The 25,836-nt window shown below is 33.8% G+C and overlaps 1 protein-coding gene across 4 annotated transcripts; it reads right to left on the bottom strand.

Annotated features, from left to right (window-relative positions):
* Positions 1-1,879: 1,879 nt before the first annotated feature.
* Positions 1,880-25,553, bottom strand: LOC109540296 (rho-associated protein kinase 1). 4 transcript variants are annotated; one of them, XR_007281258.1, is made up of 17 exons: positions 25,347-25,553; positions 25,114-25,171; positions 23,776-24,001; positions 21,398-21,522; positions 21,085-21,327; positions 20,808-21,018; positions 20,365-20,747; positions 16,942-17,908; positions 16,449-16,750; positions 15,862-16,349; positions 15,543-15,807; positions 15,342-15,483; positions 14,418-14,595; positions 11,941-12,242; positions 11,629-11,848; positions 5,652-7,029; positions 5,327-5,409 (listed from the first exon to the last, which is right to left on the bottom strand). XR_007281258.1 is itself a non-coding variant. In XM_048665305.1 (16 exons), exons 3-16 carry the CDS (start codon positions 23,954-23,956, stop codon positions 5,319-5,321), a joined length of 4,098 nt encoding a protein of 1,365 aa, XP_048521262.1. In that variant the 5' UTR covers positions 23,957-24,001; positions 24,426-25,171; positions 25,347-25,552; the 3' UTR covers positions 1,880-5,318. The 4 variants fall into 4 exon arrangements, 1 of the variants encoding a protein (XP_048521262.1); XR_007281256.1 differs by having other exon boundaries at positions 24,426-25,171; XM_048665305.1 differs by lacking the exon at positions 5,652-7,029 and having other exon boundaries at positions 1,880-5,409; positions 24,426-25,171; positions 25,347-25,552.
* Positions 25,554-25,836: the final 283 nt, after the last annotated feature.

The following is a 25,836-nucleotide window of genomic DNA, read 5'->3' on the forward strand; positions in this document are numbered from 1 at the left end:
AAAATAAAAATAAAATGATTTTCAAAATTCTTATGACTAGTGATTCTTAGGACTAGGACACCTTATATAAACTGCCCTAAAATTAGACGTTAAATTCCAAAATTGAAAAAAATTAGGGGGTTCCATTTGAAATAAGCAACTTTTTGAGGTTTAAAAACATGCAAGTTTAGAGGCTAATTGAGCGGTTTATGGACATCTCTTTATGAATAAAAACATATCTGCACGTAGATTATTAGATCCTTTTGGAATCCCAGAAGACTGTTTTCCAAATTCGCAGCGGGTAAGGCACAGCATCGATTTATGTGGAACCCAGTAACTGTCAAAGTTTTTCAGATACAATTTTCGATATAAATGTACATTAGAATTCGACGACAAATCGGAAAAGCGCAAAAAAGAGAGTTTCATTTAAAAAAAACATAGTTAGTTACTACCACACGTTTATAACGCATACTGGAAAATAATTTTAAAATCCACATCTCAGAAACACGAAAAACTTTCGTGTGCGACATTTGTCTCACTAAATTCATATTTACTGAGATATCGCACTTTGACGCACTAATGAGCAACCCTGTATAGAGTGATTTCCTGCTGTTAATGGCAGGGTTAAAGTTTTCAATTTGAAGTGGACCTTTATTATGTGGAAATGTGTGAAGTGCGAGCTTTCTCAGTTGAGGCTTAATGGATAGACAATAGAGTATGGGGCACCAGCTTGCAGTAAGCTGGTAAGAAGGATTTATATCTATCTATAAATCCCTCAGCTTCAACTAAGTTTCGTTTGTCGAAAAGCAACTGAAGTTTCAAGGCTTTCTCTATTTTCTTCTTCCCTTTGATAGTTTCAAATAATCGGACTTTAGATTAAGTTTTTGTTATACTAAAGAATGTTGTTCTTTCTTTCCAGGTGGCACAATGCAGTTTTCGGTAAGTTTGGCATTACTTTGTTCCTGGTTGCCATATAGATTGCTTTTAGACTCATATAGGCTTGTATTTTATGATATTGTTGCATGTAATATTTATACGACACGGGAGTTTCTGGATTCTCGATTGGGTTTTTACATGAAAACTTATAACATATACATAAAATTAGTGTCGTTCTGCTGTAAATTACGCTTTAATAGTTATTTTGATTTGTGAATTACAATCTAATTTAAAGAGTTTTTGTATTCTCAGTAGGGGGATCGTTCGGGTTTTCGAATTCTAAGTAGTTTTCGTTTAAGTTAAGACACAAGCGCACAGGTAAAATAAGAAGCAGGCAAATTAAATGTTTGCTCTTTTTAATGGTAATTTTGAAGAAATATTGGGTTTTTAGGGATTTTGGGCGGTCAGGACATGAACAGCAATTTATTTTGTARTGGTAGATGGCAATCAGGGTTGCAGTTTTTATTTTCCTCTCTATTTTGGATTGTTGTTAAATTTCGTTCGCTGTTTTTACGGAATTCTTATTGCGGCTTGTGCGGATTTTAGATACCAATTTTTTGTATGGCAATGTTCGTTGTATTCTCAAACGCACCATCCCTACCGCGATTTTTCAAATGTTAAATCCCTACACTCAACTTTTCAATACTAAGATGTCCCATTAGCAGCAGTTGACTGTTACCATATGAACTATGATTTCGATGTAAAATAAGGGTGTTCTGTTGTAAACACGCCTTACATTGCCTTTGAAGTGACGATAGGTAAAACTTGTCTATTGTTTCAACTAGTTGTGGTGCTTAAGACATACGAACTGCTTCATAAATTTCTCAGTATTTTTATTTCATTTCAAGCAACTTTATCAATATGTATTAATAACCTCTTGAAGTATTAATATAAAACATATTTTTCTTTTCTCGTAACAAATTTATATTTTTACAGGTTGAAAATACAAAAAAAAACATCAATGCAATAAATAAGAACAATTTATTTTAAAATTACCTATTTTGGCTTATTTTGTATACTTACTAGATATAGTTAAGGCAAAAATTTACATTGATTACAAAAAATAATCGAATCATTTTCTGTAGAACTCTACAAAAAATAAGGCACAATGCACATTATTAGATCAAACCGTGTGTAACGTTACGTACCTACTAATAATATAATAAACTGCAATGAAATCAAATTACAGCAGCAAAAAAATTACTCCGACTACTTTGTACAACAAAAGAAATAACAATTATTCAACAAATTAATAAAGATTTCATAATAGTGATAATAGGAATGTGGACACTAAAAGTAAAAGAACACCTTACATACTCATGTAAGGTAATAATAAATAATAATAAGTAATAATAAATACTTATTTATTATTGTTAATGGATCTTAAAATATGAAAAGGTTCCAAAAAAGTTACATATTTTAAATTGTACAGAGTTGAAAATTAAAAAAAAAATGTTTTAATGCGGTAATTACTATCTCATTTTATGCAGTTTCCACATATTTCGTGTTAAAGACATTTAAAACTTTGAACATGTGTTCTAAGTCTTCTGTTTCGTTCTGTTCTCTATTGATGTTAAGAAAAGGCATAACCGGAGATGCACCAGAGTGGTGCGATACTTACGATAGTAAATATACAGGGTGTCCCAGACCTGTGTTTCTTTTAGAACAATTCCCGAAAATTTCAGAGCATGATTTTCATGTTAAAGAAATTATAATAAGCTAGTCAAGTTCTTTAAAAATAGCGAAGCAAAAAGTTTGGACGCAACGCAATACAATTTGTTGTTGTTGAAATATATGCGTAGATAATTGAATTACTTGTAAACTTGTCACGCTGTACAACAAAACAATAAGCAAAGAATAATTTGTAACATGCCATCAATAGAACACTGAACATAAACCATTTTAATAGATCAGGGTTTCTCGCCATGTCAAAAACTTGAAAAAAAAATTAGACAGTTGTAACTTTTTCGGACCTCTGTGTATATTTTATTACTTCCAGTGAGAATCCTTTAAAACAATTTATGTAGGAAAAAACTTTCCGTAGCATTTTTAGTCATATTAGTGAAATGGGCATGTACAGTTGACCGGTTAAGTATAATGATCCGAAAGTCAGCTATAATTATTAGCACATCTACTGTCCTAAGTTTTTCTAATGTATAAATGGTCAACAGTCAGTTTAGTTGTATAAACTACTAGTACTAAAAATGTATAAAATACTAGTAAAATTATTAAAATTTATATCGCTTTACTAGATGTAAAGCGGTATCCTCCAGTTCATGCTCACATTTAATAAACTCTAAAAGGATAGTGATGTGCTAATGTAAAAATAATAATTTTAAAATAAGCGTTAGCTGAAAAAGAAATTAGTATGGCTGAAACTGTAATGTATCTACAGTGTGCTAATAATGAGTCGAGAAGTGGGAAATTGGACGAATTGATGTATTTCGAGTAAAGGGGACGACATGTTTTGAGTACGCATTTCCTTCATTCTTAAACGTTTTTTTTAACGAAAACAGTAGCTTTTATTCAATTACTTGTCTATTCGTTGCTTATTCCTACTCTACATATCTCATCGACACTATACAGTAAAATCACATACCATTTTTCATTTGATAAATGAATCTGAGAGTGTTGCCCTTTAACAACGGTCCAGTATTAGAGTATACAAAAATAAAATGCTCATAAAAAAGCACTTTTTAAAAAAATCCCTTTCATGACATCAAATATAATTTCCACCAAGATAAATAGGCGTAATATAATGTCCTAACTTCACTTTAAAAATCTTGAGCTGAATGTTTCTTATACATATCTAATTTGGATAGATTGCAAACTGTTTCTCTCAATGAAAAGTAGGCACTTCTAGGTTAAACCTATATTACGAACTTACCGTGTAATTTGCCAGTAAAGAAAACGCTAGTTTATCTACTGGTGAAAGAATTAAGCTTATTAGTATTTAGTTAAATATGCAATTGAGCTTCAATTCAGCTTCAACCTACGCATACATTTTGGACATAAAAAAATGTTTGAACGAGGGAGTCATCTACGTTTAGAAATGCATTTAATATAGATTTTTTTAAGCATAAACCAGCTTCTGTTAATAGTCTTGGCAATTTCCAATCTCCCATATACAGGTTGTAATATAACGACGGAAATATATTTCAGACTGCATTCTTCAGAAAAAATATATCCGCTAATTTTCCTTTCTAAGATACAGGGTGCTAAAAATAATTGTAATTGAGTTCAGAAAGGCGAGTCGCATTGAAAATAAATTGAGATCGGAGGCGAGCATTTTGAGCGTTCTATTTTGTAATATTCTCTTCGCCTTTTAAATTTCTTAATAAATTGAATTGAGTAATCCATGAAGTCAATTTTTAACAGGTTTTAGTACATTAACAATTTAAGCTTCTGCTAATCATATCTTCTGCTCATCAATCACATATTTTGCCGTACTGAAAGACTTCTTTTGACTATTTTATTTATTTTCTTTATTCCTCATCTTTAGGTTGCTGGTAAGTAAAGGGCGTTTCTTTAGAGATACAGAACTTTAAACTGAAATAAAACTCACGAAAATCATGATAACGTAATGGCACTGGCTTTATTGAAGGCATTATAGCTTAACTATGATTTGGGTTATAATGTGCCACGGCTGGCTCTAATGAAGAGTAATCTGAATGTCTAATTTTCGACCAGTTCCAAACGTCTTCCAGATCATAAAGCACAAAAAAAAGTGCGTTTTCTGGATATAGCGGGGTCTCAATAATGGCTTCTGGATTTTCGTCGCCTCAAATCCGGCAATTTTGTTTATTTATATTACATTTATATTTAGTTTTTGAGCTCGGAAATCGTAAACGGAGCAACCGATAGCTGATTTTAAAAGGTACAATTTTACAATTCGGGTTTCACATCATCTCTTCAATGAACTCAATAATTCCATTAAATATAATTTAATCGATGATGCTAAGAACGTAACTTCTCTAATGACTGTTTTCCATGCTTTGATGTCTAAATGTATTTTTTAACATAACGGTGTCGAATATTTGGAGCGTGAATAAAATAATAGCCCATACTATATTAGATTGGTTAGCGATAATTGAAGCTGAAAGAAAGTCAAATAGAACTAGCATAAGTTTTCTTAACTGATCAAAAAAACTGAACAACTTCCTACGCCAACCTATCACTATGACGTAATATCACATGTTAAAATCAACTTAAACTCTCAGCAGTGCTTGATCAAGCTCGAAGCATTTGGTAATGACTGTACAGACCATATAGCTTCATATGCATAGCATGATATTTCCAGACAAAGCAATGTTGAAACTTCAAGTCGGTTTGTAAAAAGGCCCATAAACGGACCTGGAAGAATTCTTGTAAGAGTGTGTACCTCTTAGGTTGTAGTCCGTATGTCATTTGCCTCCCATTGAAGAATTGGCTGGTAAGGTAGCCGATCGTTGTGGGACGTTTAAATATGGCTTGAGACTGGATCTAGTAGATTCCCTAATTGAAGAACAAGATAGTTAGTTTAGTAAACTTTTAAACCTCAATTATCTTTTAATTATTGTTTAACTTATTTGTATTTTTTTAATGAACAACTTGTCTATTGTCAAATCATGCTCTTATCCATTATTAAGTTGATTTTAAACAGATACAACTGGTCAGCAGCCATCCAAATTTGTATCATAAGTCTCGACAAATGTCAACAACTACATAAGCTACTACAAACAATAAAAAATACCCACCTCTGAATTGTATGAAAACAAAATAGACTAAAAAGTAATGCGTTCTTTAAGTAATGTAATATGTTGCTAGATGCTTTACTGAATAGGTGCATTAATTGTCGATATCAAGCAAAAATTATTAGAAAAGATCTATTCATTTTCCTCTCATAAAGTTCAATGTATTTCCTTAAGTGCTATAGATAATTGAAACAAAATCGCATTTTACCCAAAAACAACAATATCATAATCTAATTAGTAAGTATCGTAGTGTTTTTGGAAAATGGTCAAAAATAGAAACATATAAACTGATATTTGATAAATCTGATAAAATTTAAAAAATTGAGAAACATTTTGAATAAATGGTAGTATGGGAGGTTCTTTTCGTTGTATGTTATAGTTAGCGTGTGACTTTCTGAGTTTCTAGTGTCGTCCATTAATTTCTCGCAATAGTTTTCCTCTCTCTCATGCATGCGTGCTGCTCGACTTCTACGCATATATCGTGTAGGTACTTGTTTTTGTAGTTTCTACAGTGGCGTTAGATCTCTTGATTGAGTCCATTATATTGTTATCTATCCTCTTTCTTGTGTAAGCCCGAGGCCTTAAGTTGTTTCCGCGACTCAATTTTTTTCCAGGTTTCCTCTGCGATCCACGATTTTCTCTCGGATACGTCTTGGTATTCCTGACGACCTCCACCTGGATTTTACTAAGATGTAGTTTTAGTCTGATTTTTATATAGGCCTCCAGGTAAGGTCCAGATGTATAGTCGCCTTGCATGATCTTCATATCCTGTGTTCGTAATGAAAAAGTTGTTCTCAGTGCAGAATTGCAGCAATCGTGATCTGGAGTTTATTTCTCCCAAACCGTATTTGCCGATCACTTTGCGTAGATGTTCATCTCCAGGCTCCCTTCCAACTTTGGCATTAGTCTCCTATTATCATCGTTGTTTCTCGATTTGCTACAGTCTCCAACAAGGTATTAAATTATTGCAAATTTAGAACTTTAAAATAAGAAGAACATTTGAATGTTACTTTAAAAAACAAATTGGTTTTCGGTAGTGCTTTTGACACTCTGCCTATGCATGATTTTAGCATATGCAGAGCACAGATTAAAGAACACTATACTTTAATGTTTCGCCTATCTTCAACCGCTCAGGCGCAAACTATTTTATACTCTTGGGATCATCTGTATAAAAACCAAATTGTGAAAAATAAATTGCAATTAAGAAAATTACGTTGCTCACGATTCAGAACTTAATAACTTCAATTAATGCACCAGCTATTTACACTTTTTAGGCATGCATTACTCTTTAGACTCGTGCCCGCAATATTCCAACAAACACAATACCATATCACCTACAGAAAATCCAAACCACCCGTGCAAGATGTAAAATGGGATGCACCTAAAATAGCAAGTCATAAAAATTAAAAATAAAATGAGATTATCTACACGAAAAAAAAAACAAATTGATATGAGATCTATAAGAAATTAAGACAGTATCTCTCTTTACACTGAAACAAGTATTTTTGTATTGAAGTTATTTAAATTTTGCCAAATGAAACATACAAAAAGAGGACATCTTTATTACTTTATCCGGTAATCATCATATACTTATTCCCTATTTCAGTGCTATCTGTGCGTTTACTTTTAGCCGCTGCTTTTGTGAATAAGGTATTTGTTTATTTAAGCATCACTTGTGTTTAAACTATTGTGGAGTTAAAAATTAATAGCTATTTTCCCCATTCCTAAAGTTTATTCTCTTATTTAATATCTATTAGTCAATGGTTTGACCTTTGAGCAATCTGTTTTCGTGTTATTAATTCCTCTTCAGTAGCTCCTCTTGAAGATATCAGATACTGGATATCCGACCATCTCAAATAGAACATTTTTTGGGATATGTGTAAGAAAATATTTGGTTAAGGCTTTCGGTGTGAATGTGTGAAACAATCAAAACTGATTTTAAACTAYAAATCTACATTTTTTGTTTTTGATTAAATTCACTAATCACACATAAAAAACTTTTTGAACAATTTATTTACACCGGTTTTTATTGTCTTAGAAAACTACAATAAATATAACATGTGATCAGCAATAAGTGCACTCATGCGATGATCTCTGTATAAACATAAATAAATATAAAAGATAACCAATAAAGAATTGCAGTTGATTCTCATAATTTCGTAATTTTCGGTAAACCTGTCAATTCAAATTTCAAAACCATAAAATTTAACTTAAATTTGACAGAAGATATGCTACAACTTTTCCCGTAGTTACTACAAGACTTAACGAAAGWAAACGCAACAAAACCAGAAAAAGAATTTGTTTAAAAACGTCCATATTAACAACTATCGATTATACAGGGTAATTCAAAATTGGCGTCATTCCTATAGAGTTATTGTCTGGGGGTGTTGTAGGAGTACAGAAAAAATTAAGAAATTAAAGTAAAGATAGTAAAACAAAATTTTTTAATGAAAATTGAGAGATTTGCAAAAAAACTATATCAGAAAGACGGCAACAATACCTGTTGCTTCGTAATTATTAAAAAACCCGGTAACAATGGAAAAATACAGAGTGACAATAAAATTGGCACGGATAAACGGTAAATTTAACAGAATTTGTTGAATGTGGGAACGTACTTTTTCAAAATGTCAACATTGTCAATAAGAAATTGTTTTTTATTGTCCTCATAACCTCGAATAGATATGTATACAAATAAACATACATTTAAGTCTTTAGGTCCAAACAAGTTAGTGCCTGTGTAATGACCTCATTATGCACTATTCGCGAGCAGCTTTGCGTATTCGGTTAATTATAAGTAACTCCTGCTCAATTTGTACCGGCGTTCAGTAAGCCATTGGTTTTTGTGTCCTTACATACGTAGCCCTTCTTCGGTATTGATATGGTGCCTGAGAAAATGTCAGTTCTTGTGTAATGCTCTGAGTATTATCTTCAATATTTGTTCATCTGTGTCTGGAACCCCAACATCTATTATCATCCACTATCTTCCTGAGACTAATTTGCCAGTGTCTCTAGCCCTTTTTTGACGTGAGTTCTAACAACTTCTGCTATATTACTGTGGCATTTCCGCACAACTAATCGCATATCTGCCAATTCGTGAAAGGAGCTTCAAAGTAAGTCACAGTTTGACAAATGCTCCTTATTTTTAAAAAAACTATGTATCTGTAACTACCTGTTAATGCCAAAAAAAATATTTTCGAATGCTTAAGTATTCTAATATGCTACTAATTAAACATTCGACAATTTCAAATTAATGGTCATTAACAAAATTCGATTTTCAACTGCTAATATCTTCTAGAAATTATCGAAAAGAAATTCAATATTTTTCTCGTACTCTCCAAGTGAGTCCCTATTACCCCTTTAAAATGCCAATTTTGAATTACCCTGCATGTGGTTATCGAATCTAACTGTTGCAAAAACTACATCAAGGAAAAACAAATATTATTCATAGATCGCGACCAAATGAAAACATAATAATAAGCAAGCGTAAATTTCAGTTTATTGCTGGCTCTTGACTGACCCATTGAAATGCACAATATCATAGCTTTCTAAATGAGAATCAGTCCTGAAACACCTTATTAATCAGACAAAAATGAGTAAATGCAGAATGCCCTACATTTAAGTACTAAATTTTAATAATAATTACATGGCCTACACATATCCCTATTACATAAAATCACAGTCTAAATAACAGAAATTTATGAACTAAAATATATCCGTTTTGAGCCAAAAATGATCAAACATAATTGTGCTTTTATCTGGCCAAATAGCATGTATAATTAGAAACTTTGTATAATTAGAAATCTTAAATAAGCAAAGAAAAATGGAATGCTTAACCAACCACTATATAATCAAGTACATGCATCGCAAACAAAAAGACAATAATTGACACAAAATAATAAAAAATATAAAACGTATAGAATATTGTCTTAAGTCATATTTCTTAAAATAGTAAAACTCGTTTATTTCACAGAATCTAAACGCTATTTCAGCTGCCCCATACCGCACAGTACGTAAAAAAAAATCCCGAAGGACTAGATTGAATAAATGCTCGTGCAAACATTATCAGAAAGTACCAAATATCATCAGCTTTGCTGCACACTACAAAAGCTTTCAGATCCACATGCTCGAAATATCATCTCAATTAGGAAGACTTTTTTGACACCAATTCTTCAAATATTTTATGGTTCAAAAATTTTATGAAAATGAAAGTCAACAAGTCTCAGAGTATGGCACCTTATTTGCTCCATACAAAGTAAAGGGTTTTCCAATAAGAGTTCTAATCAACTTTTGCAAGCTTCTCATTTTTGTTTTTTTTTTATTCAATTCGTCCTATCATTCATATTCATTTTTGTTACAATTGCAACTCTTACTTTTCGCTTGTTTGACAAGTCTCAACTATAACTCGGCAACGAGTAATTTGACGTTTCGCAGCGCCCTCATCAGTAGTTCCACTCGCGAATTTGGTCAGCTTTCAATTTTAAAGCTGTCATCTTTTGACATTAGACAAGTAAAAACTACACCATTATTAAAAACGGTACCAAACACGCGTCGACGCACTGAAATTGTTGAAATTCACTACAAAAATGGTGACAATTTTGCAGTTACTGTTCGCAAAACTAAAGCACTTTTTGGTAGCAGTGAATTACGTTCTTGCCCGGCAATAGTGAAACTGGTGAAAAAAATTGAGCTGTTGAGACAAATTAGTGATGTGAAGAATCGAAATCGTGTGCGTCGCTCAAGAATAACTGAAAATATTGCTATTGTAGGGTTGAAGAAAACTCCTGTTTGCCGGTTCCTCGTCGATCATTGGAATTAGACATTCTACAAACGACATCCCACCGTATTTTGCATAAAGACTTAAGTCTTAAGGCTTTTAAAGTTCAGTTAACACAATAACTCAAGCCGGTTGATCAATATAAACGTCGTATCTTCGTTGATTGAGTTCTTTAACTTCATCAAAATAATCCGGATTTTCATCGGAAAATAATTTCCAGTGACCAGGCCCGTTTTCACCTCGAAGGCTACGCTAATAACCAGAATTGTCGCATTTGGGGCTCAAAAAATCCAAGAATGATTGTTGAAAATCCTCTCCATCCTCAACGTGTATCTGTTTGGTGCAGTTTTTGGGCTGGCGGTGTGAATGGCCCTTATTTTTCGCAAGTGAGCAAGCAATGGATTGCGCTACCGAGGGATGATTAATTATTTATGGCCCAAACTGGAGAATATTGATGTGGACGACGTTTATTTTCAGCAAGACGGCGCTTCGTGCCACACAAGCAACGAAACTATAATTGCAATCTTGCAAGAAAAGTTTCCTAACCGTGTTATTTCTCGAAGAACAATTGGCCACCGAGATCTTGTGATTAAACACCTTTAGACTTTTTTCTTTGGGGCCACGTGAAAGATAAGGTCTATGCCAATACTCCACAATCGGTTCAAGGCCTCAAAGATGGAATTCGTGAAGTTATCGAGGACATACAGCCGCAATTGTGCCAATTGATCATGTAACATTTCATGTAAAGGGTATGGTGCTACAAGCGTAGCCCTGGCGGTCATTTGGCTGATTCGTTCTGAAATGATAATGGCATACCTTCCGTTTTACAATCAAATAAACATTCATTGATATCTCTTAAAAAATACTCGTTTTTAGCATCAAAATTAGACCTCTTATTGGAAAACCCTTAATAAAGAAATGTATGTGTTCTAGTTCGTTAGCTATAATACTAGAAATTATTAATGGTTTTCATATCGTCATATTTCCTTTGTGGTTTGTAGATCGTATATGATAAAGGGATGCTACATAACTACATAAAAAATAAAAGCATTAAACTACGAACTTCCATCAAACCTAAATCAAGAAACCAATGAAAACAACCCAAATTAAAAACGAAGGCACTACTTTCTAATAAAATCAAGCGTCTACAAAGGCAAACTCCAAACCTATTTTCATTAACCTGGTCTAAGCAATCTGGTCACTCACCTAGGTGATATTTTTGAAGTGTCAGAGTTTGAATTGTTAGCCTTAAATCCGCATTTTTGTATTTTTTTACTTAGTCGAGACACCCATTGCCTTTGTTCCTCATTTGAGGTTGCAAGGAGTAAAAGTTCTTTGGCATAAGAAGGATCATAGTGTAACTTGCAAGGAGGTACAGTATCTTCTTTTCGCTCCAGATGATCTTTATGGATTTTAATCCTACACCCTGAAAGGAAATAATATGTGAATGCAAATTACAATGATACATTGGAATTTGTTTAATTAAAGTACATAATTATGGATATTTAATATTCTTACTTCGACATTCCAACGCCGGTGGAGGCCTAAACATGTGCCAAAGCTGTTTGGGACACACCTCACAAGCCGTGGGCATGTGATAGGATATGTTGAGGAACTCGTGACCTTTGTGGGCAATAAAACCTGGTTGCTTATCTTCGAAACTGCGAACTGAAGAAGTGTCTAAAGTGTTGTTGGGTTCTTCCGAAGGTTTACGCGCTTCTCCTTCTCCCAAATACAGCAGTTGAAAAATACGAGGAATATCTTTGGAATCCGCACGAATCACGTCTCCTTGTGTCACTGATCGCACGTGGAACACCTTGCTGTAAATATTGTTGTCGATTACAAAAAGTTTCCAGATATGACACAGTTTCACATAAAAGATGTCGTGTAGAGGACGACTCCACTAAAAAGGGTACCTAAGACGTACACTTCGGGGGTAGCGGCAGTCGGTAAAAAGACAAACTTCGTTCGACAAAATCGCGTGTTATTGACCTATCGCGGGCTTTTCGCTTTTTCCGAACCTACGGGTTTGCCACCCGTGTCGCTTCCGACCCAAACAGCTGTTGAGTGGTGTGGGAATTTTTTTTTTTAATTCCTTGCTGGTTTAGGTAAAATCATGCTGGCATCCCTGGATGAAACTTTTTAAGCCTAGTGCCCCTTTTGATTTAGTTTTTAATTTCAGTTTTTCGTTATTCTACTTTGGACAGAGCTGTATATTTTAGCGAAATTTGGTATACAGAGGTTTGTGAGCATAAGAAATCCAAATCTATCATCAGATTTTCATCAACTTGTAGAAAAAACCACTTATGGCGATACCTGGGCAAAAAAATTGTTTTAATGTTTTGGCCACCTGGTATTCTGACTTCTAAACTGGTTGGATCTAATCGCCTATTAATTTTGTACAAAAAAGGTATTCTTAGTCGATGTCCCAACAAGCCTCTGTTTCCGAGATATTTGCGATTACACCGCAAAATGCAGTATTTACAAAAAATAAGCCACAATACGTATCCAAGTGTAAATATTTACTAAACATCATTCTTTAACAGTAGGATCTTTTCATATTAATCACTAACAATAAAAGATTCATTTTCTACAGCAATTGCTCAAAATGTCCCCCGTTAACTTCAATACATTTTGAAATGCGTTCTTTTCGAAATCATTCGGCGGCATTCATAATTTAATTTATCAACTCATCTCGGATGTCTACCGTTTGATCGTACACTAATAATTTTAAATAACCCCAAACACAAAAATCTAATGGGTTAAAGTCAGGACTTCGAGCCGGCCAAGCCCAAGAACTTCCACGACCTATCCACCGATTTGTAAAATGTTGGTTTAGGTAATTACTGACGGTTCTAGCAAAATCATCCTCTAATAAATTCTGTACCGGCGTAAAATTGTAAGGATGGAAGTTCCTTGCTGAAAAATCCTATGAACTGAAGTTTGCCAGTTGCAGTTTCCAATCGTCTTGTGCTTATTTCTAGATTTTCTCCAACACGAACCAGAACGTCTTCCTCTTGTTCTGGAGTTGAAATTTTCGGACGTCCCAAGATATTAACTTTATCCACTAAAATTTGGCTGGACATAAACTGTAACCATACCACCCATTTGCAAGTTCGAAAAAAATTATGCCTTGGCATAGAACCTAATTGAAATCAAAACTTAAGTATGTACTGGAACTAGTGTCACTTTGACAGACACCAAGTAAATCCGTGTCGCTGTGTCACACTACTTGACATGCATTGTAAAATGTCCTCACAATTCTGTATTTTGCAGTTTAATCGCAAATATCTCAGAAACAGAGGCTTGTTGGGACATCGACTAAGAATACCTTTTTGTGCAAAATTAATAGGCGATTAGACGCAACCATTTTAGAAGACAGCATACCGGGTGACCAAAAAGTTAAAACCATTATTTGCCTAGATTTCGCCGCAAGTGTCTTTTTCTACAAGTTGATCAAAATCGGATGGGACATTTGGATTTTTTATACTCAAAACCTCATGTATAACAAATTTCGTTAAAATATGCAGTTCCGTTCACAGTAGAATAACGAAAACCTGAACTTAAAATGTAAGTTTGACGCCTGTATGTCGGCAACCGTCAACTTTTGGACTAAGGTAAGTTGTGTTAAATATCCGCCATTTTCTTTTGCGCCATTACTTTTGGGACACCCTGTATTTCCAAAGTTGTGCGTTCACAATGGAACGGAAATATAACGTGTTTAACCGGAATTCTGGTGGGGAACTCGACCACGCCAGGGACAACGAAATCGAGGACTCTAAGGTCCCCCAAATAAAAAGAGATAAAGCGATTGAACGTGGAACCCAGGGCCCGCCACCCCCGCGCTCCTCTACTTCGAGCGAATGCTACGGCTTTGAGACTACAGCCCCAGGCAACAATGTATTACGATTATGTAACACAATCAACTCAGCAAAATTTTAAAATAAACTAAACTGAGTGTTACTGGCATTAATTAGACATGTTTTGTTTCTTACCACAAGTCGAGAACAATCACTGGATCAGTATTTTGTTTATCGTTTTCCGAATTGTAAAATATGATTTTTCTGCTAGAAACCACGACATACTGCTTCTTCCAACCATATCTTTTGATATTTTGCTTTGAGGGAATTGATAACCAGCCCTCAAATACATAGTCAGAGTTAATATCATCTCCTTAAAGAAAGAAAAATGTGAAAATAATTTGATAATTTTAATGATATATAAAAGATGTTTTTTAGAGGTATATAACATAAATTGAAATAAAACTCATAAAATTAATGTTAAGGTCATGGTACTGGTTTTATTGAAGACAATTGTAGCTTAAGCATGACTTGTGGCATTTGGGCGCCGCGGCTGACTCGAATGGAGAGCAATCCACGAAAGAAGTCCAATGTTTGACCAATTTGATTCCACTAGACACTAGACCATAAAAAAGCACATCAAATAGTTTTTCTTGATAGTTTTTCTGGAGCTAACGGTGTCTCATTAATGGCTTTCGGATTTTCCTCGCTCCAAATTCGGCAATTTATTTCGAAAATCGCTGTTCAGTTAGCCAAAACACTTTGCGCAACGTTCATTTTACGAAATTCAGCGAAATAATGGCTGTTTGCCCAAAATGTTGGTTCAGTTTGCCCAAATAAGCAAAATTATATATATGCAATATGGTCTGGAAGAAGTTTGGAAGGGGTCGAAAATTGGACTTCCACATTCTCTTCATTCGAGCCAGCCGCGGCTTTCCAATACTCAATCAATACAAATCATACTTAAGCTATAATGGCATACAATTGTCTTTTCAATAAAGTCAGTACCTAAAAGGCTTTAACATAATTTTAGTGAGTTTTATTTCAATTTAAAGTTCTATACCTCTAAAAAAACAACCTTAACAATTAAAATTTTTTAATCATAAATAGCTTCAATACCTTCATTATCTGCAGAACTTAAAGACGCCGTCTCACTATTCAGAGCTGCTAATTTTAATTGCAGCTGTTCTATTTCTGCATCTTTACTGTCCAATTCCATTTGAAGACGGTGCTTATTGGCCACCTCTTCGTTTAATTGTACCTAAAAAAAGCCCAAATAAAATTAGTTTGTTGCTTGAAGTCATACAAAGCAAATCTTACGTTCAAATCCTGAATGCTCTTCTGAGAATTAGCTATCATATAGTTATATTTTTCTTTCTCTTGACTCAATTCTTGCTGCAATTTCTTGAGATCTTTTTCTTTCCTTCTTAAATCAATGCTGGAAACCTTAGTTTTGCTGGGTTTCTCCTTAAAGTCCTTTCGGTTCATAATTTCGTGCAACTTGTTGATAGCCGTTTGCTTCAATAAACTTTCCGTCTTCAATTTAGCTCGAAGTTTCTCTATTTCATCGTTATTATCCGAAGTCCTAGAATCAGAAATGCATATATTTCAAACTTAATTACTCTAGTTCTCAATATACCTGTTAAGTTCCTCTTGCAACTGTTTGCATTGTCTCGACAAATCTTCTTTCTCTTTTTGCAGCTGTTCGCTTAACCTCTTCAGATCGGCCTCACGGTCTTTCAAAGCATTAATTGCGGATTCTTTGGCATTAATCTCACTCCTATGCTTCCCTAGCAAGTCCTTTAATTCCAATTCTTTCATTGTTTTTTCTTTCTCCAAATCGGCAACTGTTTCCTCGGCAATTGATCGAGCCAAAGCCTCTGAATCGGCTCTCGCAAGAGCAAGTTGACATTGATGCTTGAGAGATGCACGCTCTTCCTCAAACTCCTTATTAATGCGATTCTTGTCGTCGATTTCTTCTTTCAGTTCTTGCGTCTGAGTTTTATATAAAGTGGCAAAATATTGCTCTGTTTCCAAAGAGTCTTGAAGTTCCTTCATTTGCAGTTGATCCATTTGCCAGTTTCTCTTAATCCTCATCAATTCTTCTTCCAAGATTTTCTTTGAACTCTAAAATAAAGTAAAGATAAGCTGGAGGTGAGAATTGTTTTGGCATAGTTTTATGGGTTATCTTCTATCAGTCTCAATACATTCATAGGGGTAATTTACCTGAATTTGTTGAAGATCGGCTGCCAGTTGAGACTCCTTTGTTTTTAGTTTAGTCAGCTCGTGAGTTTGTTGTGCTATTTCAGAGTGCAATATGGTTTTCTTTTGTTGCTCTTGCTCGACCTGCGAATGAAGCGCTTTTCCTTTTTCGACTTCCTGTCGATGCTCTCCTTCGAGCTTCTGTAATCTCTGTTGGATTTGTCGATAATCAACAGACAGCATAGATATTTGCCGTTCTTTCTCCTGGAAGTTCAAGTCGGCTTTCTGCCTGGCGTTCTTCTCTTCATTAAGCTTTGTCTGTAATGCTAAAAATGTTCAAAACCAATTTTATTTACTTGTCGCTCAACTCATCAGCAGAACTACTATTTCCACTACACACTCTAACTAACTATTATTATTTATTTACCGGAAATAATTCTCCCCATTAGCTCTGCTTGTAAAAAGTCAATAATTCAAAAAAGGCAAGACTGTAAATTTCAAAAACAAGCACACATACCTTTCACAACTTCCATGTTAGCTTCCTCCTTATTAAGCATACGACTTTTTTCAGTTTCTTCGTGGGCTTTGACTTCTTGTTGATACATTGTTTGAGCAGTGTTGAGTTCAGCGCTTAACCCAGCATTTTCTTTTTCCAGGTACGACACTTTCTCACTCAGTTGTATGTTATCCATCGCTGTTTTACCTTCTTTCTGCTTCACATTATCTAACTCCTTATTCAATGAAGATAATTTATTTTCGAGCATCAATTGATTGTCTGAAGCTTGAGCCAACGATTTTCTCTCTTGATTTAAATGTTCTTGTAAAGCAGCAACCTCAATTTGCAGCGAGTCCTTTTGAACTTCTAAGTTTTGCAGGAGGGTTTGAAATTCGCTTACTTTCATTTCGGAGTTTGACTTAGCCATCGTGAGTTCTGTTGTTTGCTTGCGCAATCGTTGGCAATTCTCCGTTTCGACTTTCAATTTTTCCTGCATTTCACTTATCTGCTTTTCAAGCACGTGAATTTTATCATTGTGCTGTTGGTTGTTGTTCATTTCTTTAGTCCTTCTGTTCTGTTCCTCTTCAAATTTCTGTTTTAGATCAGTCAACAATTTTTCCGTATTTTTTTTCAAGTCGCTTTCCATATCTGCCTTTCGCTGCATTTCCTTATAACCATGTTTCAGCAAAGTTAATTCCTTTTCGAATTTCGAAATTTCATCTCTCAGATCACCTTCTCTTTGAGCGAGAGTGTCCAGTTGAGCTATTAGTATTCGTTGTTTTGCTTCTAAAGTCTCTACATTATTTTTCTCTTGTTCTAATAAAGCCTCTAACTTACTAACTTGAGCTTTAGTACCTTTGTCATTGAAAATATGATTATTTGCTTTACTGTCCACACAGTCGCCTGATAACATTTGCGAATCTGAGTTGTAAGTGAATCCTATGAACGGAAGATGATTTCCAACAAAGGTATTTGGCACAGGAAACACCTGGAATGAAATATTTCTTGTCTCAATAAATTATCTTCAACATCAAGTTTTCAACCTGCACGTATTTTCTTAGAGAATAATATTCGCCCAAAAAAAAATTCGACAATATCGATCACTTAATTGCAAAAACGTAAAATTCACTTTGATCATTGTATCAATTGTACAGTAAGTAAATAGCGCAAATTTTGCAGAGCAGTTAATTTAAAATGTTAATCATATAAAAATGATGATATCAGTTACACTTTTTACTGACTAGTAATATACAATAGTAATACAAGGTGGTTCAAACAGTTCTTGATATACAATGGCGTTGTAGAAAATTGGGTGGAAGGAGAGAAAATTAAGATCGGTCTCAAGATAGTTTGGCTTAGGAAAATTTAGCCACAATGCTACGTTACACAGGGGAGAAGCGTTCTTTTGGTGTACGCGAATATTACGCTTTAAGTTAGTTATTTAGTTCTTATTATTATCTGCACGATATTCAGCAATTAACATTCTTTAATTAAGCAGTGAGTTCTAAAGTTTGGAAAAACGGGTTCTGCGTTAAATAAACGTGCCCCTGGACGCTGGCCAGCTTGAATTATTGAAGATCAGCAAGTTCGTAACGAGAATTAAATAACAGAGTTCCGAAGGTAAACATTACTTGAAAAATGTTCCCAATGAACAACTCCAGGTATTTCAACAACTTTTACGCGGTTTACGCTTTAAAATCTATACTTTTTTTGTAAACCTGAGCTCTTTATCCCCCAAATTTTTGTCATATCGATCGATCGATAAAAATTTGTTTTTGTTGTTGTTGTTCATAATTTTTCACTTCAAGAAGTTCAGTCATCTCTACATCCTAACGACGAAGTTATTGCATCAGCAATAATGGGAACAACAAGTTTAACAACTAATGAAAACATTTTCTGCTATTTACTCTCGATTTCCCTATATAACATCAAGTTCGCAGCCCTTTTTTTCTATATCGCCATAAGCATGGGTTTGAAAATACAATAAATGGAGAGAGAGGTAAAAAACGACAAAAATACAGACAAATATAGTGATAAACGAGCAATTCTTAGGCGTCTGGCTCTTTTATACCCAAAGGTTGGTACAAAGTCCGCCACAACAGCAATGGAATGAAGTTGGCGAGCCTGTTGGACTGTCAAAATTTTCTCAATTTTGATTGGTCACCAAATCCGACAACAGCGACTGCGTGCTTACTGGCATTGCCTATCACTCAAGAATGCTATTTTTTACTGCTGGGGATGGTGATCCGGGAGACTCTCTGGGATACTCCCTTCTGTCAATGTCAAGAATAGACACACTGATATCAACACGCGGTCTCAAGTCCAATCTTACTTTGGCCTGGCATTAGTGCGTTTTTCGCGAAAGTTGATTTTCTAAGCGGAGAGATTTAATGGCCCCCGCGAAGCCCTGATCTGAGTCATTGTGATTTTGCTTAAGAAAACACATCTCAAGAACATTTAGAGGTCATTTTCAAAAATAAAAATTTTTTCAGAATATTGCAGATGTCAAAAATTAGTTTATTAAAATTGACCAGTAATTTTCAGATCATTTAAAAAAGTACCGCTTTTTGGACCACCTTGTGCCTCCAACTAAAATTTTGCTATTCATAGGCCAAGCTATAGGTACTTAAAAATGCTTTATCGTGACAAAAAGACTAGTAGAACATTATAATCTCTACTTTCGCTCAATTTCAGCGTTCCGACGCAAAAAATGACGGAGCAATGAATTTTGGAAAAAACGCCAATCTCCGGTTTTTCCTAAATTTCCCAGAACCTAATTTTCCGATTGAAGCGATCGACCTCTGATTTTGTATATTTTTATTCTCTTCAAATCATCTCGTTGGGGCATTCCGATTGCTCCATTAGTTTCAAAGTTATAAGCAAAAAAAATCTAGTTTTTTGCAATAAATTGTTAATACCTAACATACGAACCGGAAATGCGAGCAGCAAACAAATTCCTATTCATCTGCTCGTTACCTTTTATATCATCGCACGATTGGTTTGCTACTAGTCTTTTTGTCACGCAAAAATGCTAAACAGCTCGGCATATAACCATTTTTTGCTATTGCAGCGGACTAACGGCTGATTAGTAGCTATAAAGTAAACAAATCGTCTGAGACGAACGTTCTTCATTTTATTGCTTTCAGTGCATGTCATTAAAATATTTTATTGTTTTGTCCATTTCTTATGGCACACGAACAGTTATATAGACTACACCGATTTAAAAAAAAATAGGATTGTCAAAAACAAGAGATAAAAAAAATCCATGCAGCTTACGAATAAATTGGGACCTTTTAAAAAAGCATTCTTGCAACTGAAAGCACAAAATTAAAAATATATTATCAATGTTTTACCTAATACAGGAAATATTAAACGTTTTGATTTCACAGCCCGTTTGAGAGCAAAGCTTTTGCTTTTTACGAATAAATTTAATTGCCACTGTACCTCTTCTGGAGTTTCATCCTTTTCATAATCGTCAAAATTTCGCGTATCGTCATCACCAAGTAACTCAGGCACAACTGGTGGCGCTGCATCACGTAAATTATCGAACGTCCAACCTTCACTATTGATGAAAAATGGATGATTCTTGATTTCATCCACACTATTTCTACCTAATCGTTTCGTCCTATCACAAAGCAGGCCCTGTATGAGAGACTTGGCCGCATTGGAAATTTCCACTTCATCGGGAAAAATTAGATTGCTTTCATGATACATAATCTTATTGTACGTTCCTAAAAGACTGTCTGCGTAAAACGGGGTTTCTCCAACCAGCATTTCATAGACGAATATTCCTACTGACCACCAATCACACTCCCTTCCATAAATGCCTGCAATAAAAAAATGTTGTATTAACTTCATGAATAGTTAATCTGGTGCCTTCTGCATACCTTTTCCATGGCTTTGTAAAACTTCTGGAGATATATAGTCGGGAGTACCAACCACGTTGTTTGAACGCACCAAACCATCAGAATCCATCCTCATACATGTTCCAAAGTCAGCCAATTTTAAATGACCGTGTTTGTCCAGGAGCATATTGTCAGGTTTAACGTCTCGGTGTACAAAACCCATTGAATGTATAATGTCCAAGGCAAGCACTACCTGTGAATCAGTCATTGTATTTATTAGAGAAACGCTCCTGACGTGGCTTAAGCAACTCAAACTTACCTCCATCGTATAAAACTTTGCCCAAGTTTCCGGAATATCATAGTGAGACATTAAATTAACTATATCGCCACCTGGCATGTAGTCCATGACCATATAAAGATGCTTGGCATCTTGGAATGCAAAATGCAACTGCACAATCCATTCAGATTTTGCATGAGCCATAATGTGTCTCTCTTCCCAGAAAAACGCAGAGTCTGAGCGCTTTATCAGGTCGGCCTTACTTAACCGTTTCATAGCATATACCTATTTGTCAAGAAGAAACGCATTTTTAGGGATATGAAGAATTATGTTAAAATTTGCTTATTTAAATTACCTGTCTAGTATGTTTATGACGGACAAGTTGGACCTTACCAAATGCACCTCTACCAATGACTTTGATATGTTCAAAATCATCAGTTTTCATACGAAGATTAATTATATCACTTGCGAGAGTATCATCTAAAATATCACATTCCAAATTAGGTAATTGCCAATTTTTTTCAGTTTTTTTTAAATTTCAATAGTAGCAAACTCTTTCAACTATTTTTTTTATTTCATTTTACAATATTTTACTAAATAACAAAAAATTCTGTAGTTGAGAGGAGTTTAAAATTAGTTGGGGTTTATTGTCAAATTGGTTTTAATTTTCAAAATCAAAATTGCTTAGAATTCTTGCAAGCAAGTTAGAATTCTAGATAAAACTATTACCAGTTTATAAAAAAATATATGCATATAAAAAAACTCTGATGTAATGGCTTCTACAGTAAAAACAAGACTTCTCTTCGGTAACAAAAAATTGTTAAATGTATCATAAAATCAAGTAAATACATAATACTTAATAAACTTTAATAGACATACACTTTTAAAACTATTTTCAGAACCATTTGGAGACAAAACATGTTTCTGCAATTGGTCCTTGTAACTTGTTTCATTGATTTATCATGTTTTAAAATGATACATGAAAGTGAAAAAAAAAACAGAAAAGTCCGTCAAATTTCTGAGGATTAGTTTTGCCTTTTTTCAAATTGCAGTGAATGTACATTAATTAAATTACATTCAACAGTTTTTGGATCAAGAGGGTTTTCGTAAAAATTCGCCATCGCTGCAACTTTTCGTGTTTTAAGCCTTTAGGAATTTTTTTTGTATCACAAGCAAAGGTATCTAAAGATACAAGCCACTCGTGCTTTCGAACCGACTGGAAGAAATTAATTCCACAACGGCCTAAGCACGAAATATTCACTAATTTCAGGGTTTAAGGTTTTTTTTCGCAAGGTTTACATTTTTAAGTATGCTATTCTAAAATTCGTGGTATTCAGAAATGTTTGGTAACATAAGTACTCTAATGAATTAACTGTCAATCAAGTGTAAGTGGTATTTTATTACTGAAACAGTAAGACGAGTAGCGTTTTTATCTTTGTGTCAATTAGAATCAGATAATCTATGTAAACAGTTGAAATCATGTGGCTAAAAATTAAGCATAAATATATATTTAATTTGCTTCAAATATGGTACAAGAGCCGAATAACACTCAGCGCCATCAATGTAGGTACTTCGTCTTCGACTCACTTTACACTTGAGCCTAAACCCACGTCTTCTTAAAATAGCCATGATTACTTATAAAATAGTATTGACATTGAATATCAATCACTTATATGCTGTTTATTTCTTCTAATGAATCATCTGATAGAAATTGATAAACGAATGAATCAAAACCATAAACAGATTACACTATGTACATCTATCTGAGCCCTCTCATTGGTATGTGCTTGTCACTTTGGTAATAATGTTAACAAAGTAAACTGATTTTTATCTGAATTTATTTATCAAGTTTAACTGAAATGTCCTTGAACACAAGACTAATTCTACTGAGTATTAGATCTTCAGTTATGCCATATAACTAAATGCAGGTTTCTCAAATGACAAAAACAAAGTATGTTAATTTAAAACAAAACTATAAAATATTTGTTTATTTAAAATAAAAACAATTCCTTATTTTGCCTATCATTGTGTTTCAATAATGTTCTAGAATATTTTGGTAAAGATGCTGTTCGGTTGTCTTCTAAAACTTTAATAAACATTCATACGTAAGAAAATGTTTCTAGGATTAAATGTATTTTTAGAGATTTTTCATACAATTCTTCAGATTTCAATCAGGACAATGTAATTTTCTAAACTTAGGTAGAAACCCAAGCGACGGAATTTACGAATTGGCGTGCTCTAAACAGCAATCTTAATCTCCAAAATGGTCAGAAACCCGTAAAAGTTCAGCAAAAATCCGGAAAAAATAATTTACCAGGAGCGACTAAAAAGTAAGCGATTGCACTTATCTGTTAGCCAGAGAACATTTTTTTTAGAGATAAGATAATGTTCGGCGAATTTCAATGGCAAGACTCGCGTTAATATTTTTGCCACTTAAATTCTGCCACGCTTACATTATCTGCTGTTAAAGCAATCTTTAAATTTTATTATAGACAAACCCTATCAGCTATAAACCATAAAAACAAAGTTGCAAGCAACAAAATCACGTGGCAATAATTTTAACTTCTTTTCAAACCCAAATTGGCAGTAACTCCAGAGTGCCAAATATGACATAAACCTATTGGAATTCGAATTCTATGAAAATAAATTAAACGAATTAACAAAATAAATAAGAAAATTGTTGAGACTCATATTCAAAGGCGCGCTTTATTGAATAATGCAACTTATACTTACATCTATTTAGGTACACTTCCACATTTTTAAGTTTTTTAATGGCAGGATGGTCACAGTCGGTGTAGAGAGCTTGGACTGTATCGAGAAGAGAATCAATATTTCCTTTCCCTTGAGGATCTCGAATTTTATTCTTAAGTAAAGTGAGCCTATTCCTTCGATCTTCATCAGGTATTGAATCCATTGTTAGTATTTTTTAGCCTCAAAGCATTTACAAATTAGCTAAAACCTTTAGAAAAAAAAAGGTTATCCAAAATGCAATTTTCGAATCGTTTCTTTGCTCAAAATTGTTGTTCTTTGTTTGATTTTTTTGCCTTTGATTATCTGTTGAACTTGAATAACTTTTTAGTGCTTTCTACTGTTTTTTAGTGTCAGTTTATACAACAATCATTCTGAACAGTTTAAAATAGAATTGAAAATGGTAATGATTTATTTTTGATTAAGCAAATTTTATGATTAATATGGAACTTAGAAATTAGAGGCAGCGTTGGACTCAAATACAAACAGTAACATCATGAATTAAAAAAAATATATATATTTGTACACCATTGTAACTCCATTTAAAAAAAAGTAAAATGAATGTAGCGTAAACGGTGTGGTATTAGAAGTATTTGACATGCCCTAAATTTTAAAATATTGCGTTGGTTATTTACAAGATATGGATATTTCGCGTTTTCCTTTTTAGAACACAGCGAAAGTTTTCTCTTATTCAAAACGTATCAGCAAACAAATGATGCACTCTTAAGATAACATTACTTTTTAACCATTTCCCACAACACAGAAAAAAAATAATCCATCCAACATTGTAACAGGCAATAATATCAATTAATATCATACAGTAACAAATAAGCACATGAAATTGATACTAAAAGGCTTTTAAAAGCATATATTCAAACATTGTCAATTATCTAAAAAACCAATGACCAATATGTATAAACATAAACAGAACTAGGTGACCTTTAAATAATTTTACTTTACATGTAGGTATTTTGGTATTGTTATCTCAATTTGTACTCAGTAAGTAAGTAACTAAATATGTAATTGAATATGAAAATACATAAAGTTGTCGACTGTTCTTAAAACCTTAATTTCACATATCAGCGGTTTGCATCTTTCAGATCAAAAACTAGGTCGTGATAAGACCGGGGAATCCTCCTATATTGTTTTTAGTATTCCCAATGTTATGATGTTTAGTACTGGAAATGATCACGGTTGTAACAAGAATATTGCATATTATTTAACAAATATTTTAAATAATTGTTTTGTGCCTGTTTTCCAATTATTTTTGCAGATAAAACATTTATAAAGAAAATGTGAACTTTTAATCTGAAGCTCTACCACCTAGATTGTCAGTGGTTCACCAACATTTATCCTGGGTTTTAACCATTCACATTCAGTACTGGAAAAAATATACATGTATAAGTGCTTTCATATTTTGCCATTTGCGACTTTCGACGAAACGCAAAGGTAGTTAATCAAGGCAAATAGAAACAACATAAAAATGGGTAAAGGTTACACCTGGATCTGTGTGAAGAAGCGCTTCTTTGTTATAAACAAGCACATGAAATAATTACCTTTTCATCTCAGATCAAGCTGAAATAAACATAAAGTCCTATATTTAATTTAAAGGGGTATAACTGCAAACATATATTATGTCCAAGGTTTTCGCGTTCCCGACACAAACATATTCTGTAAAAAATAATCTAAACGACAGCCATTTTCACTTATTAATCATTGCAACCGTCAAAGTAAATGTCAAATAAACCGACATGATTAATTTTCCGGAGTAGATTAAATGGAATTAATTGTTAGAACTACTACCTACCTCCCAGCCGCCTTCAAACCATTCTTCAGACAGAGACAGGCATATATCTTGCCTCTGCTTCAGAGTTCAGAGTAGCAAATACTACTGTGTAACCGACAAATGGCTGAGGTTTTATTTATTTATTTGATTGTATACAAAGCATAATATATATTAATTAATTATCTTATATAACTACATACATATATCAATTATCACAATTTAGAGGACGGCTCAACTTTAAAATTGATGAGTTCAATTGA

This window comes from Dendroctonus ponderosae, unplaced genomic scaffold, assembly GCF_020466585.1.
Source record: "Dendroctonus ponderosae isolate FM_Combo_2020 unplaced genomic scaffold, Dpon_F_20191213v2 Dpon_F_20191213_3, whole genome shotgun sequence".
In the NCBI taxonomy this organism is placed as follows: Eukaryota; Metazoa; Arthropoda; class Insecta; order Coleoptera; family Curculionidae; genus Dendroctonus; species Dendroctonus ponderosae.

Bases quoted from the DNA above. Each gene is read 5' to 3' on its own strand.
- LOC109540296 (XM_048665305.1), bottom strand. From the start codon at position 23,956: ATGGATTCAATACCTGATGAAGATCGAAGGAATAGGCTCACTTTACTT. The intron at 15,808-15,861 runs GTATATTGAGAA...TTCTGATTCTAG, and splicing joins TTGCAAGAGGAACTTAACAG to GACTTCGGATAATAACGATG. The intron at 11,849-11,940 runs GTAAGAATATTA...ATTTCCTTTCAG, and splicing joins ACCGGCGTTGGAATGTCGAA to GGTGTAGGATTAAAATCCAT.